At 42.4% G+C, this 18451-nt stretch overlaps 1 protein-coding gene across 7 annotated transcripts in view; it reads right to left on the minus strand.

The window, feature by feature from the left end:
* Positions 1 to 18451, minus strand: part of zfhx3b (zinc finger homeobox 3b) — a 280084-nt gene that overhangs the window by 19338 nt on the left and 242295 nt on the right. For 6 of the 7 annotated variants that reach the window (XM_089119634.1, XM_039669717.2, XM_039669719.2 and 3 more), the window contains one exon: positions 12955 to 13062. The exons of the other annotated variant lie outside the window; for it this stretch is intronic. In XM_089119634.1, the coding sequence (XP_088975760.1) occupies positions 12955 to 13062 (108 nt within the window). The remainder of the gene's footprint in view (positions 1 to 12954; positions 13063 to 18451) is intronic. 7 annotated transcript variants of the gene reach the window in all.

The raw sequence follows: 18451 nt of genomic DNA on the forward strand, positions 1-18451 counted from the left end.
GTTAGCTCTACTAAAATTGCTATTTATAGCTAGCTATCTGAAAATAACACATAGTTCAATGTGTGCTAGTCTTTTCACTCTCTATACTCACAGAGTGATTGGCAAAAACAACAGGCCTAGAGATTAGCTAACCAGAAAGTATTTGGGAACAACGAAATAACAACACAACTGAAGAAAACAAACTTGGGGTGGCACTACAGAGTAATCAGAGCTCCGAAAAATACTAATAGAAGGCTTGTATAAAAAGTAAATCCACCTTCAGCCAGAGAGGAGTCAAGAGAAAACACTGTTCACACTGCTAAGGCAAAGAATTCACAGTGAAACTTAAGCAGCCCTTCTCTCTTGCAGTCCCATAACGAGGCTATAAAGAGTTAAATTTGGCATGATTTGTCCAGTCCTGAAAGGGCAAATTGAGAGCAGGGGATTGTGGGGAGGGGTGTGGGGGTCAGTTTAAGCCAGGCTGACCATGTTCCTTTGGCAGACATTAAAGTGTCAGGTCCAATCAGGGCAGGGCAAGCTGAGAGCTGGCTTCGGTGGGGGGCCCTACTTTGGGGAATGCTCCCAGAGACTTCCCCCAATCAGCCACTGCTGCCCTATTAGGTCCAGTCATGGCCAATCCCATTAGACACATCCACCAATAAACAAAGGAAATGTTAAACAAAGGAACCTCCCTTTCTTTGCCATTAACCTTCACTCTCAGTCCTGGCACTGTCCACTTCCTCCTTACTGCACTGCTCCTATTGACAGTGACTGTGTCTGTGGCAGTCCCTCTCTATTATCGAGTGCTTTCAGGAAACCTCCTTTCATGTTCCTGGTTGGTAACCAAATTGTCCACCAAAACACATAGTTAGAGTTATTCGTACTACAATAAAACTGTGGAAACTTGGTAATAGCCACCACTATCATCAAAAATGAATTCCTTCAAAACTGCTAATGCTACTTTGAAGGCCAAGTTATATGATTGTGTTAACTATGGTATTACAATGGTACATTTTGGTTAGCAAGTGCAGAGAGTCTTGTTTAAGTCTTGTTTGGTTCGACTGAATCAAACTCAAGTTCGTTTACCCCTTTGTTGCGGATCTTTTGGGCAGGTGTGAATACAGCAATCACACTCAGGTGTGGACCAAACAACTGTACCGAGACCCAGCGGAAGAGGTGGTCTCGGTCCGGTTCCAAACGAATTCTGGTACGGTTTGTTTAAGGTGAATTTCTGTCCGATGAATGGATGACCGTAGCACCTTTGTTTTCACATTTTGGTTTACTTGCAAAAAGCCAGTGCGAAAGGGAACCACATTAAACAAAAAAATTCACCATTGACTACGTTTACATGCAGCCCGTTCAAAACAGGGATATTAGCAATAACCCGGTTGCGAACGGCCATGTAAACACCGGCAAAAACCTGAATATGCTCATATCCTGGATTTTAAAAACCGGGATATTATATCCCTTTTCTAACCCAAATTTTTGGTCATGTAAACGCGTATCGGCATATCCCCATAGTGATTTGTGTTCTGTGCATGTTCTATTCGCAAGGAATCTTGGTCTTTTGAGTAGAAAAACTTCTCGGCGCATACAAAAATCCGCGGAAGTAAAGTATACACAGCATACTTTTGGAGCGAGGTCAGTAACGTTACCAGCATCAAAGCGCAAACAAAGGCGATCGCTATCTGTCCCGAACTATTCATTAACTGTGTGCTGTTGTTGTTGTCTTTGGATACAGGAAGAAGAATCGGAAATGACGTATAATGCGTCTTAAGGTTGTCTGTACGTCCAGACGCTAACCGCGCGTCGCCGTTTACATCAGGATATTGCAATTCCATATATACAGGAGAAACTCTCTCTGCTCACGCATGTAAACGGGTTATTATATGTTTCAGAAACCCGAATAGCGACCTTAACCCGACCATACAGTAGGTGGACAACCAAAATGACACTTACCGCCCTACCGCGGCAAAAATAAACCAGCCGTATTTCAAAGTCGGTGGCGAAATGACCACCAGGTGGCGCAAAGGGACATTTAGCGAAAGTAAAACGTAATTATGTAAAAGTAGCCTACATTTTAAATAGAATATAGCTTTAACTAGAATATAAACTTTTAGGCTATAGGAGAACATTTTATTAATCAAAAGTTAAAATAGGCCTATCTCGCAGTCAGCGAAAATAAAGTGGGTGCTTTCAATGGCGCTATTGAGGAATGCGAAGACTGAAGAGCGCTTCTCTCTCGCGTGCGCACACTGACTGCTGAACAACTGAACATCTGGGCTTTTGTCAGTGAGAAAAGTCGTGGTTGAGTGGTAGAACTTTGGTACAATCATTTTGATGACACTGTTTCAAATCCCGCATAAATATGTATTAAAATTACCTTGCATTTCTATTTTACATTAAGGAACAAATCTCTTCCAACAGATTGACTGAATTTACACCGTTTAAAAGCAGTTATGTTAAAAAAAAAGAAAATAAAACTTAATGGGACTCCATGTAGATTTAAAAAAAACAAAAAAAACAAACAAAAAAAACCCAAAACAACCAAGCTAAGCAAGTTGCGATTTGCTGGTGGGGTATTTCCCCCTCCACAGTAATCAATGCTATAATTCGCCTAAATAGACAATATCAAATATGTGTATACTATATATATATTTTTTTTTCAAATATGCAACACGCACGTTTAAACAACAAATAGCCTAATAAAATCTGAACCAGCGCTTCTGCTCCTGTATTGAGACGTAACATGCAGCGCGCGTTTTAGTTTCAGTGGCCTTAATATTGTTCGAAAAACGCGGCGGTGCTCACTTGAATTTATTTTTACTGTAACTCGAAAATTGACTGCATGTAAATGTAGTCATTGTATTTGGACCAGACCAAAGCAAGTGAACTAGCCTGAACAAGTGAAGCTGCTTTTATGCTAAATGCGCTTAAGATAAATAAATACACGTAAACAAACCAACAAAAAAATTGCCTGTGACTCAGGGGCTGGGCTAGGTACACTCTTTGGGTATTACTTGCAAATGTTTTTTTTTGTGTGTGTGTAAATTCTGTCTAATAGACTACTGCACGTGAATGGCGTGAGGTCAGGGGAGCAGCTGCCTGCCGGAGGCCTGCAGCACGTGCGGAGGGGAGAGCAACCCGCTGCCTCTGGGCATAGCCGCACCTCGTCACGCCCTGTTAGGACTCCATAAATCTGATCAATTGTTTGCTTTTAAAAAGCCCCAAAAACCCACTTCTGCCACCAAACCCCCGTGACTAAAGCCCAGCTACCGTATCCTGTTTTCTGTTGTCTGGAGACGGAGGGAGAAAAGCAGGGGGAAAACGTCATCACAGAGCACGCTGGAACAAAATGGAGACCAATAAACAGGCAAAGAAAGCGGACTGTTGGCATGTGCAATGCGTGTGTGTTCGGCACGGTTGGGCGGCCGCAGGAACATGCCTCGACATCTGAGCAGGTCAAATCCGTTATTAGAGACCATGACCAGAACCTGAAGGCGGGGGTCTCTCTTTCGCTCCCTTCCCTCAACCTGGTCTCTGCTCATATGTGTGTCAGGCTTCGGTCTGTGTGCTAGTGGTTGACCAATATGGGTTTTCAAACGCCAAATCTTAAAAGCAGGGTATTATAAACGTAAAATGAGAACACAAAATGAATTAAATGGAGCAAACTCGTTCCTTCCCCGCCATTGAGATTGCTTATGCATGTTGCAGTCGTATTTTTTTCTTCTCAGCTTTTCATTTAAAATGTTGCTATTTGTTTAAAAAATAATGCATGAAGCTGTTTGGATATTCATGCCTCAAACTATTCTGATGGCATTTAATGATTTGACGATAATGATTTTTGTGTAAATGATCAAAAAAACGCTGCCGGTGGCTGGCAACTTTAAAAATAAATAAATAAATAAAAATTCCAAGATCATAAAACCTAAAATGTCTAAATATCAGTCAATATAAATAATCTCAAAAAAGCATAATTATTGTCTATATTGATTAATGTCCAAATGCCTAAATATTGACATACATGAATCATCTCAAAACGGTACAATTTTCGCTTGAGGTAAATGGCTAAATATTGGCCATCTCAAAATGGCAAAATAGCAGTCTGATGCGTACACTGACTGAATAACTGATATTAACAGTGTTACACAAAAATGACTAGCATTAGTTTCTGGAGGTATTTTCCTGTATTTAAAGCCGTGGGAACCACATCAGTCTTCTCGAATGCATCCTAATGTAGTATTTGTCCATCTGACCTCAATTCTACCATTCAGCAGTAGACCACGCTTGCAGCAAAACCCACAGAGACAGCGACAACGCCCCAACTTTCATCTGACATCACAAAAGCCAAAGGAGAAGCAGTGAAAAAAAAAGTCTTAAAAGTCAATTAGGTGATTATTAATTCATGGGCCTTTTCCGTAAGCAGGAGGTCTTTGTTCTGGAGTGTCCCGTAAGTGAATTGGACTTTGGCACCTTTTCTCGTGCCTTGGAGCTGAGCAGCATTTCTCAGCCAGCCAGAGGAGGCTGTCAGTGCTGAGTGCTAAGCCTCTAAATCAGAGACGTGAAGGGCTTTCATGGAAGGGAGGCACCGGACAAGTGCGCGACTGACACGAGCGGGACAGCAATAACGCAACAAGTCCTGCGCCACTGAAAATGTCCACAATTGTAACCACAGCTGCCATCATATCATTACCCAGGTGTCCTTGGGAAGTCATCTCCTACGAGACTAACTGGACACTGCAAGTGGGCGGACAGGGAAAGAGTAGAAAAATTATTTCCCCTGGCATATGGAGTGCATCATGTGCATTTGCGAAAACTCTGCAGAAGTGTTTCCAAGAAGGCATGGTAAACGTCAGGTGATCAATTCATCCTTACTTTATCCAGCCCAGCTTTTGCTCCTAAAAAAGGCAAGTCTATACTTGGACATAATGAGTCCTACAAAAAGCCTGACCACTTTCCAACACAATCAGCAGCAACCCATCAACATTCTCAATAGTGTTTTATAGATGGTTAGGTCCTAGTCTAAGTCTACAATGATAAAAAAAAAGGAATTTATTCGTTTCTCTTATATTTCTTACCCCATTGACAGACTTTTTTCCTTCTTGTTAAGTATAAATTCCAACGCATTCTCATCCTAGGGCGTCATCTTAACTGACACTTTTGAGCATGCGTCTAAATCCGACGCACATGGCAACCTGTAGCGTCAGTTAGGTTTAGGTCTGGCGTAGGGTTGCGGTTAGACCACTAGGAGGCGTATCTCATATCTCATATGACGCTAAAGGGTGCCATGTGCGTCGGATTTAGACATGACTTTAAAACGTCGGGCTGAACTGTGCGGTTCACACTACATGACTTATTCTCAGTGAAATCAGGAGTGTTCAAGTTGTTTAGCTGTTCACACCACACAACACAACGTGATTGATCCACAACAGGAGGTAACTCACTACACGAGTTGAGAACGCACTACATAGTAGGGGTTTCATCAACTAGTCGACTAGTCGACTAGTCGACTGTCACAACCACTAGTTGGCGCTGTTGGCCTTAGTCGACTAGTCGGAAACAAAATGATGACATATATATAGATATATATTTTTTTGTTAACTATCCCTTTAAATACAAGCGGCAGTACTATATACTATAAGCACTATAAGGCGCACCTTCAATGACCTATTTTAGAACATTTTTCAAACGTTTGACTGGGTTTGCGTTATGCATCCACTAGATGTGCTAAAGGGAATGCAGCGAGTGCGCGGCGTCGGAGGTGAGGCGTTTATTTAGTAAGAGAGAGCGCTCATGAGCGGGAGACACACATAACCTGATTTATACGAGGTTGAACTGGCCGTGTGACAAAGCGGGCATAAGATGGACACGAGCGCGAGCAATTGATCCATATATAATGCGCTCCGGATTATAAGGTTTGAGAAAAGGCCAGATTGAGAAAATTAAAGGCTTTTAAGTGCGCTTTATAGTGCGGAAAATACGAGTACTACTCTCGCTTTTAGACCAGCACGCGACGTGTTTAATATAGACGCATATTAGCCTACACCAGATTTTCTCTCAAATGTTTGCTTTCACTTCAGACATAGCCAATTCTGTTTATGTAAACATTGTGTGTATTTAACAGTATTAGCATAATAAGACTTGAAAGATAACTTAGTCCAGTATTCAGGCGCTGTTTGACAGGCTTCTAATGCCTGATATGCCGCACGCTCAGGAAAGCGCACGTTAGAACAGCGCGTGAATTAAATGTTTAACCGGCAAGGCTTATGCAAACTTTTGTGAATTGCAGTGTCCCGTACCTATTCATTAACGTGTGATGTGTAGGCTACGTCGCGTTGTACAGTTGAGACAGAGGCGCCAGAACTGATAGAATGCACTGTAACACGATACTACTACCATATTTATTCAAAAGCAGATCGTGGAGACATTTACTATTCGTGATGTCGCACACCCCTAGAATAAACCATTTAACGACTAGTCGACTAGTCGTCGACTGTTATGCAAAACTAGTCGACTAGCAAAAATCAGTAGTTGTGAAACCCCTACTACATAGAGATACAAACACGATCGAATGATAAGAGCAAATCATTTTTTTGACTCTAATGAGAGTTGTTTCAGTACTATGGTACGGTCTAAATCCTGAAAATAATCAAATAAATAACGAGTTGACAACAACTCTGTCAGCCAACGATTCTATCTTGTCTACAAACCACGTTTTGTCACGAAAAACCACACGATAAAACGAACCAGAAATGACGCGAAACAGCACAGCGAAGAAGAGAACACAACACGCGAAGATGGACGTCAGAGAGAAACTAGTGCTGCACACCGTTTGCGCAATGATTTGCTCTGAGGAAAAAATGCAAAAAAAAAAATCTGGTGTCCTCAACCCATGCGTTGCTATGATTGGCTGTACTTATGACATCACTGAGGTTGAGTCGCGCGACGGCTCTGGATATCTAGCAGGCTAGATATTTTTCTGGGCTCGGCGACGCGTCTGCGAGCGTTTTCGCCATAGATATCTATATAAAGGCTAGATATCTCATCCACGCTGCTGGCCAATGGAGGTCGACGTCTGCACCTGGCGGCCATCTTGTCACAGGCAGCTCGCTCACTCGTAACATTGTGTTAATGGTACATGCACTATTTAAATAACCACAACTTGCTCAATTTTCTACCGATTTTCAAACGGTTTGGTTTGTTATAAACGTCAGAGATGTAGTTATGACACTGCATACTTATGAATAAAAAGTGTATAAATAAATAATCATGCAGATAATTATAGCCACGTTAATAACGTTTGTAAGAAACCAAACCGTTTGTAAATCCGTCAAGATTTCAACGAAATAAGAGTATTTGTGTTCGTGTTGACCACTCATCTTACTTCAGCTTACCTGTGACAAGATGGCCGCCGGTGATGACGATGGAAACTCCGCCTTAAGACATCCAGCCTTTATATAGATATCTATGGTTTTCGCTGCGTAGTTGGCTCTTTCATACTAACAGATTGGCAAGCGCTCATCGTCCGCGAATCCCCCGAGATTTGCACGCGATAACACCCTGACCTGTCGGCGAGCTCAACGATTTGCAAATCGGGCATAAATCGGGCTTAAAATCCTGTAGTGTGAACTTGGCTTTAGATGATGCCCTAACCCTAACCCCTAACCGGCTCTAAATTGACTTAATTTTTTCGAAAACTTAAAATCTTAGGTCGTTTTGCCTCTCTAGTCAATGTATCTTGATTTAACAATGTTTAAATATTTGTACTGACAACCAAGTACTAAGGAAGAAAACAACTTTTTTTGTAGTGTAGCTGATGGACCAAAGGTGATCAACCAGCACGGTCATCAGGTTGACCATGGAAGTAGCTGGTTACTAGTTAAAAAGTCAAAACAACGCCATCGGATGCTTCTCTTTTCAGGAGGTCAAACCTCCTCCATCGTTCTCTTGTCTTTGCTCCCCAGACCTCGTTCTCCTCCTAGTCCCTCTGCTATTTAACCATTAATCCTAAGGAACGGTCCAACTCCCCAGTGCTATAAGTCATTCACTTTTACCACAGCTACCAATAACCCAATAATATCATTTTCTGCTCATCTCCAACCCTCCCCGCCCAACCACCCCCTTTTTAATCTGCAGCCTACGATGCTGCCCTGAGCAACAAAGGGCTATATTCCATTTCACCTCATATTTCTCAGGTAATTACTCTGCATCAATTAATTTCAAATAAAGAAAATTACAACCAAAGCCTGACGCCAACGCCATTCCATATTGCGGCTTATCATATCACAGTTCCCTTGGTGTATAACCCACTATTAAATGAAAGGACCACCTCCATGGCTCTGCAAAGGAAGTGCCCATGTAGCCCCACAGGCGTGACTGCTACAAAGACAAATTTAAAATGAAGAAATTAAAAGGAGATATCAATTAGTGGACGTGTTATTAATCTTCCAATTGCTGGGCTGGAGCTAATGCTGCAATCACCTTTAGAGGACATACACACACTGACACCCATACATGCAACTCTCTCTCTCTCTCTCTCTCTCTCTCTCTCTCTCTCTCGCAGGACGGCATGCCAATTAGAATACAGGGAGTAAGACTCATAAACACAGGGCTATGAGAGCGCTGGCTCACAAACAAGGACAATTTATAGCCTATTAGTCCTAAAAGACAAAAATGATTTTAATTGAAGGGATGACATGCTTTTAAAGGACACAATATGAATATGCAAACGCGTCGGTGCTTTTAAAACAGCTTTGATTGATGCTTTGTTTCAGAGACGGGGCGTCAGGAAGAACTTCAGTGACACGCTTTTCAGATCGTTTCACTACCTGGTAAATTCATCTTAAAACACCCTCAGGATGATGCAATAAATATGGCATCATAAAAAATCATGACAGTTTTCATGCCATTTCTTCAGCGATATTCACCGAGTCAGCTGACAACCCTGACAGCTACGGTTGCATTTACAACGATTATAATAACGCGCCACGGCTAGAGCCCCCGCCTGTTCACATCAACTCGTGTAAAACTATTGATGGCCATGAAATAACGCTAGAGACGGAAACTTGCAATACACTTCCTCTGCGTCCAGGGGGTGCTAATGTTCACCTGGCAGTCAGAGGACGATTATTTTGCGGTCTCTTTTTCTCCTGCACACACACAAATACACACCGTCCCCTGTGCATCCAATCACTGACATTCATATATTTAAGTAAATGCATAAGGCAAAAGAGACGGAACCAATTTGGAGGGCCGCTGCTGGCGTGTCAGATAGCGTCTGACCTGCATCAGATTATTTTCCCTCCCTCTCTATAACCCCGGTGATTTGAAAGTTGGGGGTTGGGAGGAAATATTCATAAACCTGCCGAGGACGGCAGTCGCCTGTAAACCACCCCCCTCCCGTCCAATATTTATGTTAAACATTTCAAATCATATTGTGGTTGCTCCTTAGTCCTTAAGTGAATTAACAATTTTGCTCATCTCTTTCAGCTCCACATTGCCACATATCCTTCCCCTGTCCATCCGTAGCTTCCTCCATCCTTATTTTCTGCCCCATATCCAGCCTTCTTGCGTCAATAAAGCCCCATCATCCCACTGCACCAATGTTAACCATGTTCACCCAATAATCAGGGCTCACCTTCTAGCTATTTTCTCTCCAGTTCTAGCTCTTACAATGCTTAAAGGGATAGTCCACTTTTTTTTTTTTTTTTGGAAATAGGCTCATTTTACAACTCCCTCAGAGTTTTACCGTTTTTGAATCCATACAGCCGATTTTCTGATATTTAGAAGAATATCAGTAACCAGCCAGTTTTTGGTCCCATTGACTTCCATAGTATATGGAAGTCAATGTGACCAGAAACTGTCTGGTTACTGAAATTCTTCTAAATATCAGAAAATCGGCTGAATGGATTGTGAAAACGGTAAAACCCAACTGTTTAACTCTGGGGGAGTTGTAAAATGAGCCTATTTCCCAAAAACACAAGTGGAGTATCCCTTTAAAAGATACCCATCACGCACAAACTAACTCTGAGACCCATCAGGAAAGGCTACGGCTTAACTCGGATGGTACTAACACGCTCGACTCGAGCGTCATCTGAGAAGCGCTCCCACATTTCAACGCTCGGCGTTGGCACGACTAGGAAAAACGTCAACAACACTAATGACAGGCCCTAATAACAGCCCGCTTTGACAGTGTGACTCAAATCCGGATGCGTGCCTTTAAATAACAGGTTAGCCATCGCGACGGAGTCCAGCGGCTCCTCATTGACACATTCTCCACACACATTCTCAGACAATCTCCAGCCAAAACAAGAGTGCCTCTGTTTACTAAAAGCATTCCAGTGCTTCCCAGGCAGGGGTTCAGAAAGCCTCTCGCAGCGGCGTCTCACGCCGCTCTGTCCGTCAATCACGAAAGTGAGTTCTAAACACGATTGGAAAGAGAATATAAAAGAGCTTCCATTAAAGCAGCACCAGTATCTTAGATCACAACACCGCCAGGTTTCACTCTTCCACCCCCGTCACTCCTTCCTCCCCTCTCCACCTCTCCTCAGACATCAAACGGCACCCTAGACCTGGCTTCCTAATGCACGCTATTTTTAACTAAGCGTTCCTAATAAGCTGCTGGGAAGCCTGTAAATTTTTCATATGCAAGCACATCCTTCCTTTGTGAAGACACAGAAACACACTTATTTGGTGATTAGCAACTGACAGGGGGAGGAAAAGAATTGAATATTCTTGTACGGAATCGCACGCCTTTCAGAAAAGACGCAGGGCTCCTAATGCGCAATAGTCGTCTTCTTCGGCACCACAGGTAACGGCTGAATTATTAATCAAACAGCTCATTTTAATGCTTTTTAAAGTGCTTTATTTTGATGTGTTAAAATATACTTTTAGCCATTTTCAGGCAGGCGATGCATATCATTATTTCTCCCCATCAAAGCTGAGTGGCACTCGCTCAAAGTGCACAAACAACTCAGCCTCATTTAAAATGAAAGTTGGAAAAAAAAAAAAAAAAAATCAAACAACGCTGCCTTCAAACGCTCCAATGAACTTTTTTTTTGCTGTAGTTTTGGAATTTAAAAAGTAATGATAATAATAATGAACTGTGGAACATGCGACGGACTAAAATTGTTTTACAAGTATATCCTGTCGCCTGTGAGGTACAGCTATTGTGAAAACCCTTGTTCCAGACAGGTGTTCGCTCTGACTGCTTCCGCCTCACAATCAAACGGCTTCTGCACTGGCGTGAATTGAACTTCAAACGAAAATGGACATCCAACACATTCAGACCAGCATGCACCTGTCATAGGACATGGCTAATAAAGTCCAAACTGCACATGCATGCATATGTAGCACCATTCATATTATTATTATTATTAAGTATACCTTCATTGAGTACTTTCCTATCAAACCCTATTATATAATCGTGATTAATCGCATCCAAAATAAAAGTTTGTGTTTACATAATATACGTGGGTGCACTGTGTATAATTGTTTTATATATAAATACACACACATGCTTGTATATATTTAAAAAAAAAAAATCATGTATATAGTGCATAAAGAATTATATATAATTTATATTATATATAAATATAAATATTTTATATATAAATAATATTTTTTCTTAAATATACATGCATGTGTGTATATATATATATATATATATATATATATATATACACAAAATAATTAGTGCACTCACATATATTATGTAAACACAAACTTTTATTTTGGATGCGATTAATCGCGATTAATCGCGAATTCAGCAAAATTATTCATATTTTTAAATTCACCTAAAAAGTAAAATAGAAGATCTCAATTAATCAGCACTGTGAAGCCAAATGGACACACATTATTTTGTTTACTTGCCCTAAAACAGAACTGACAAAAACAATAGCGATAAATCATGATTTATTTTAATTGATTCATTTGAATCTTTTCAAACTTCCCTCTGCACTATATTAAATGTATGGTTTTGTAACTGTTTTTGTAACAAATCTTGACTTTAATTTCAGCAAGAAGTAGTCTTAATCAAAGTTTTAAAGAATATAGCACCATTAACGTTACATTACAATCAGCCGAATATCTGTTTTCTAGTCAAACTTTTAATTTGTTAACATGAACTAATATAAAATAGTTCTAAAACAGGTTTTAATCTTTAAAGTTATTGTTAATTTGAAAATTTACAACTACATTATTAAAATCAAAAAGTTGTATCTGTTATTATTATTTAAGGGACCTGAGCTGACATGAATAACAAGCATGTTAGCATTAGCAAACATTAATGATCTAAATAGTTAGATCATTTTAGTCAATCAACTAATGGGACCACATTGGAAAGTTTGAATGTGGTACATTTCATGCTCAGGTACATATAAACAAACCAGAAGCGAGTTGACTCTCTCTCTCTCTCTCACACACACACACACACACTAGCTCGTAACACAGCACGTGCTACAGGCCCTCGCAGCTTTCCGAACACATCAGCAGCACAGCAACGCACCGCTGATCTCCACTTACACCTCCACAGGCCTCTCTCTGCTCTCCACTCCACTCCAACACCCCCCTCCTCTTAAACCACACCTCTCCATGAAACCTGACACCTGCACCTGCCACAACCGCCCCCAATCCCAGCCTGCAAAATACTCCTATCTGATAGCATTCTTCAGAGGTGTGTGTGTGTGAGGCAGAGAACACGGTCACATGTGTTCAGACACATGGCTGCTCTGTAACTCTGTACGTAGGCCCTGACTTGAGTTTTTGTCACTTGAACAGATTCGCCGTAACCAGGGTTACATTTCATTTAACCTGGGTGAGAAATAAATCATTTGAAATGAAAACGAAGTATTTGTGGTAAAACATCACCTCATTTAATAAGCCACTACACTGGAGCTGTGGAGTATAAAGGTTTCTATATGTGTCCAAATCTAGCAGTCCCTTGGTGTAATGGTGAAATGGAAAGATAGGGCTTACCTGTCCCTTTGGTGAGCTCCCTCTCCCCCCCACTCTCTCTGTCTTTGGTTTGGTCCTCCTGATCTGTGGTGGTCTCACTGGCAGCCTCCACATCCTCACTCAGCTCTCCTGAAGGGGGAGGAGAGGATGGGATATGTAAATCAGCACTCCATCAGAATTGGTGGAAGCACTTAAAGGGACGGCAGCATTTTTTTTCTATAGGAGCGCACAACAATTACATTCTCTGACAACCATTTACAAGGTTATGAGACAAAGCAGACGCTTCTCTCCCCTGCTATAGACGCTAGACCATATAATTACACAAAATATAAAAAAAATTTTTTTTTGGTAATAATACATGCATTTGCAGAATTATATCTTTCACTCTTTTTAAGCACATGATCATTTTCATAATGTCTTATATTTCTGATGGCATCATTTAATATAGAGATTTCTTTTGAAACGAGCCTCGACTCCACAGTTATAATTCTTCATTTATGCAGGACCATGACACAAATATCTTTATGGCTTCCTCTCTGTTTAATATGAACATAAAACTGCAGCAAACCGCACACATGTGGTAGAGACATACACACATTTTCCACGGCGGCTCTGAGCATGCAGACAGGAAAAATAATTGTGCGAGTATCGAGGAGAGTTTCTGTGCGTCGCTCTCTCTAGTACCTCTCCCAACGTTCATAATTACAGTCCCTTGCTGCGGGCCGCTCACCAATATCGGGTTGAGTTCATTTTTAAAACCCAAGGTAATGCAAAAACATAAATATTTAAAACTCAGCCCACAATTCATTGTATTTTGCCAAGTCGAATGCAGAAACCCCCTGTAACCATCTTAAAAGCCCTCTGTTCAATATATTAGGCCATTTAAAGGCCCCAACAATGGATCTCCAATAATGCCATGTGTAAGTAAAAGAGAGAAGATGCGGAAGAACAGATAATAAAATGGGCATCAATCCTTTTTATTCCCACCTCGTGCCCCCCGAGCACCCCCTTTCCCGGGCCGAGCTTGTTTAAAAGTACCGTGGCAAGCCTAGCACACACAAACATTGATTTTGCAACAGTAAAGTCCATGGCAGTCAATAAGCCTTATCAGTTATTACACAAGTCAGCTAATTCTCAGCAAATGTACTTAAATGTTCTTTTGAAAACGCCTCCTCCTGCACTCTACACTCCATCAGGTGGGTTATTGACGTATCGACAGGACAACAACGGCCGCTGAAATATCCTGTTCAAATATTCATCTCCACGCTCAAATCCACGACAATATTGGAGCCCTTAACTTAAAACAGCTTTTATTGTCGAATAACGTTCCAGCCACTTTAGCCTTCCCGGGACGCGACTTGAATCCGGACCAGCCGCCCCGGAATCCATTAAAGTTTATTTTCATCAGTGTTCGGTTTTTAGAACTGTTAAAGTACAACCTCAATCCATCATTCTTCAAAAACGCTTTTTTTTTTTTTTTTGGGTCTCTGCATGAACACGGAGCGGCGTATTTAATAAACGCCTCCGCCATAACTCTCTCTCCGCGAGTAATACATCAACATCTCTAAACATTTCCATCTCCTCGACTTAATGTGTGACAAGAAACCATTTGTGTGTGAGCCCGTGTGTGTGTGTATCCAGAGCAGTTAAAGCCATTTACATCTGATGGTCTTGTGTAATTCTGCATTTTGTTGCACCGTTTTAATTATTGATGCACCAAGAGGAAACAGACCGTAGGCCAAAGCCTACAATCGCTGTGGTTTCCGCTGTGGCATTCTGGGAGAAAGTAATTACACAAGAAAACACTGGAGTCTTCCGTAAACTCCAAGGTTAATTCACAAGAGTAGCTTTTCAGCATAAAAAGGCAAATTATCAAATGATAACCTACAGGAGTGCGGTTACAAAGGGACGAACTGTGTTTCGTTTCATCTCAATCTCATAAAAAGCTCCGTAAAAGCAAAAACACAGAGATGTGCACCTGCGTTCGGTGTAGATGAAGCTTGATCGCAGTATGGATTATGCAGTTAGGCCATATTACTCAAGAGCCCGTATTGGTTCGGTGGAATAACTGCCTATATATATACATATAGAAAATGTCATTATTTCACAAACGTGCCTGTTTCTGTTACGTTCCCAAGGCAACGAGCAATTTCCGTTCTCCACAAACCAACATTACCCAGCATTGGGCTGAGTAATGGGCTGGAAAGACAACTGTAGTCTAGATAAATCCACCTTTCCAGGCTGGGAATTACTATATGATATGGAGCCAGAAGCAGCCAGATTACAAAATAATCCCCAGGTAGATTTTACACCTCTAGAAGAGCCGCCCGCCAGTGTGTCTAATTCCTGCTCTGGCACACGTACTTCTCTTAATAGAGAGTCGCTTCATGCAACAGCTGACACCCTAAATCATCTCTCGCCTTTTTCCCCATCAACATCTCGCCGTAAGCCGACCACCCTCGCACTCGGATAGGTAGACGTTTAATTCCGTGCTCGTGTGTCTAAGAGGCGAATGAATGTGCCTATCCCTCATCTCCAGCACCACCGCAGTACACGATGATTAAACCCGGGCCAGCCATAATTAATGAAAGGTCACAAGTGGCCTTAGAGTAAGCTGCGAATGAAAGGACCCACCCAAATGTAGTCATAGATCTGGCCTGGAAATAGATTAAGAGGAAGCACTCGCAGCCATGGCGAGAGGCCATTTGCTAACCCAAATCCTAAAAATGTAAAGGACAATACCCTGAAGGTTAGGCTTTCTAATTAATCGTCCTCATTACAGTGATATTAACTTTTGCCTTAATCTAATCACGCCGACCGAATAAGCCCACCGCAAAGCGGAGGAAACACAATACCACAACATTTCAACAAATCCACACATGGTGGGATAGGGAAAACGGACTTTAATTTCGCAAGGAGGTTAGACTGCAGCTCACACAGTCTCAGCATGCAGTATCTCCCGCTGACCTATAGGTGTCACCCTATACAAGCAAGGAAGAGAAACCGGCAAGGCACACACACACACAGAGCAGATGAAGGCAGAGAGGTTAGAAAGGCACAGACAAATATATACAGATCGCGGACTGAGAAATATGTGGAGATGACAAAAGCAGATGCTAGACAGGAAGTCAGCGCCAAGCGACGAGACTCGGAAGACAGCGCGATTACCTTCAGATGAGGCCGAGCTGCCTTCCCCCGTTTCCCCAGAAGAATGGTGATTACACACATACTAATCATCCTGACAGGCACAAACCGCCAAATAAATAATACATGCTAACCACTGCTTCATCCAGCCTCTCCTACCCAGGCCGAAGGGTCGGCGTGCATATTCATACCGCAAACCCTAGTATCGAACCCATCGGATATCAGCCTCTCGAAAATGTGACCGTACCTTAGAAGCTCCTTTGAAGGTCTAGAGTCTCTGGCCTCACCTGTCCTCCAGCCAGAGCGCAGTGGAACGATGTGAGCCAGTCTCTCATTACTCTCATTAGGATTACCGAAGCATTGGTTATCATTTTTAACCAGGTGTCACATCATTGTAAATCTGCGGGGCCACATTTCCCCTTCGCTTTCTCCCCCTTATTTTGCCCCACAACAGACAGTTTCCTTGTCTTTAACGCTGCACTGTTGGATCAAAAAAGCAATCTTATTTCACACCTCACGGACTCTATCTCTCTCTCTCTCGCTCTCGTCCAGTTTTTTTTGTATTTTACTACGAGATCCCCCGCCATCCCCTCCCGCACCCCTTCCCTATATCAAAGCTGTCCTGACTTCGGAGAGCGCGGTGTAAAATGAAAGTGACAGAAGGGTTCTGCGGGACAATGGGACATAGGCTTCATGCTGGGGGCTTTCACGCTTTGTCCGCTCCTCATATCAGCACTTCTCTGGCCCCGTCCGTGCCCCTCCCACCCCAAACAGGACCCCCCTCTAAACCACAACACACAAAAAAACACTGCCCACAATCTGTATTCACTTATACCACAGTTCCCAGATCTACACAAGGTGGGAATGCTGATAAACACCTTTTTAGTTCAGAAAAAACGCACTGAAATTTCATTTTAAGATCTGTCAGCCAATCAGAATCTGGAATAAACTAATGGGAACACTAAAAAAGCCAACTAAGAATGTCCACTTCACATGCCACGAGCGAACATACCCAGATAGCAAACTGACATTGAATCAACGTAGAAACATGACATCGAAACAACGTTGATTTTGCTCATCGAATTAACGTTGAACCAACGTCAGACGCGTCATTCTTTCAAAACTAACGGAAAATCAACTTGAAATCAACGCGTTGTTTCAACGTTATGAAAGCAAACCAATTTTCGATTTCATTTAGCTTTGAAGAATGCCGCGTCTGACGTTGGTTCAACGTTAATTCGATGAGCAAAATCAGCGTTGTTTCGATGTCATGAGAGACGTCGTTTCCACGTTGATTCAATGTCAGTTTGCTGTCTGGGTAACCACATAATCCTGACATGAAAAAGAACTCAGTTTACCCATTCAAAACAATGCACTCTGGGTAAACCCCTCCGTCACCATAAACACAGAGCATGAGTCAGGCAAGACCAACATAGTGCGCATGGGGACCACACTCCCAAACAACGGCAACACCCTCCCTCTCACACACACACACACACCCCAAAACACTAGGACGAATACAGGACACTCTCCAACAAGCACACACTCACCACCAACGCGAAAAAAGAAAAGCCAAATACCTCTTTGGTTTAAAGGGCCGTGGCTCTGTATCGGAGCGGGGCTGAGTTATGTGCTAGATTCCTGACCTGCCTTCCAGAAGCCATGGCGTTCGCTCAGCACTGGCCCTGTCGTGACCCCCAAATCTAAATGTGAATGAATACTTTGTGTCTCCATGGGGCTGTGCGCCAGAGGGGGGAGGAGGCGCGGGAGGACGAGGAGGAGGAGGAGGGTGGGCTAGCTAACAGCTAGCAAACTTTAAACATCAAGTTGATCACAAACAGAAGGGAAAGCTCACTCTGCCTTAGAACAAGAGGTTCACGTCACCCCTCCCCCGCCCGTCGGCTCTCCGTACACCCTCTCCGAGCCGACCCCGCACGCCCTCTGCGCGACACTTAATTTGATCCCCCAAGCCTTTCAAAATCACTGGCCATTTCAGTGGACGGCAAACCTAAAGGAGACGGCTAATCAGGAGAAATCGAATTTACACCGGCACTGTCAAATCCTCCTCTTCTAAACAGACATCATTTCGTTTCAATAGCAAATGTGACATCGCATCACAAGCATGACATTTCCAATAGCCTGACATCATGAGGAAGTGACTTGAAAGTGACATACATCACACCGCTCGCACAAAATTACAGTGGAATACGTAAATAAACAGAAGGCAGGTTTGCCGTGTTGGGGCTGTTCTGACAGTCTGCATTTTGTCCAAGCTATTTTTTTTTTAATTGCTCGTCTATGTACACATGTCAGCTGAATGTCATCTCGATTCAATACATATCTATGACATGTCCCGTCATTTTGCTTTAAACGC

Source organism: Pimephales promelas, chromosome 1, assembly GCF_988280905.1.
Source record: "Pimephales promelas chromosome 1, fPimPro1.hap1.1, whole genome shotgun sequence".
Lineage (NCBI taxonomy): Eukaryota > Metazoa > Chordata > Actinopteri > Cypriniformes > Leuciscidae > Pimephales > Pimephales promelas.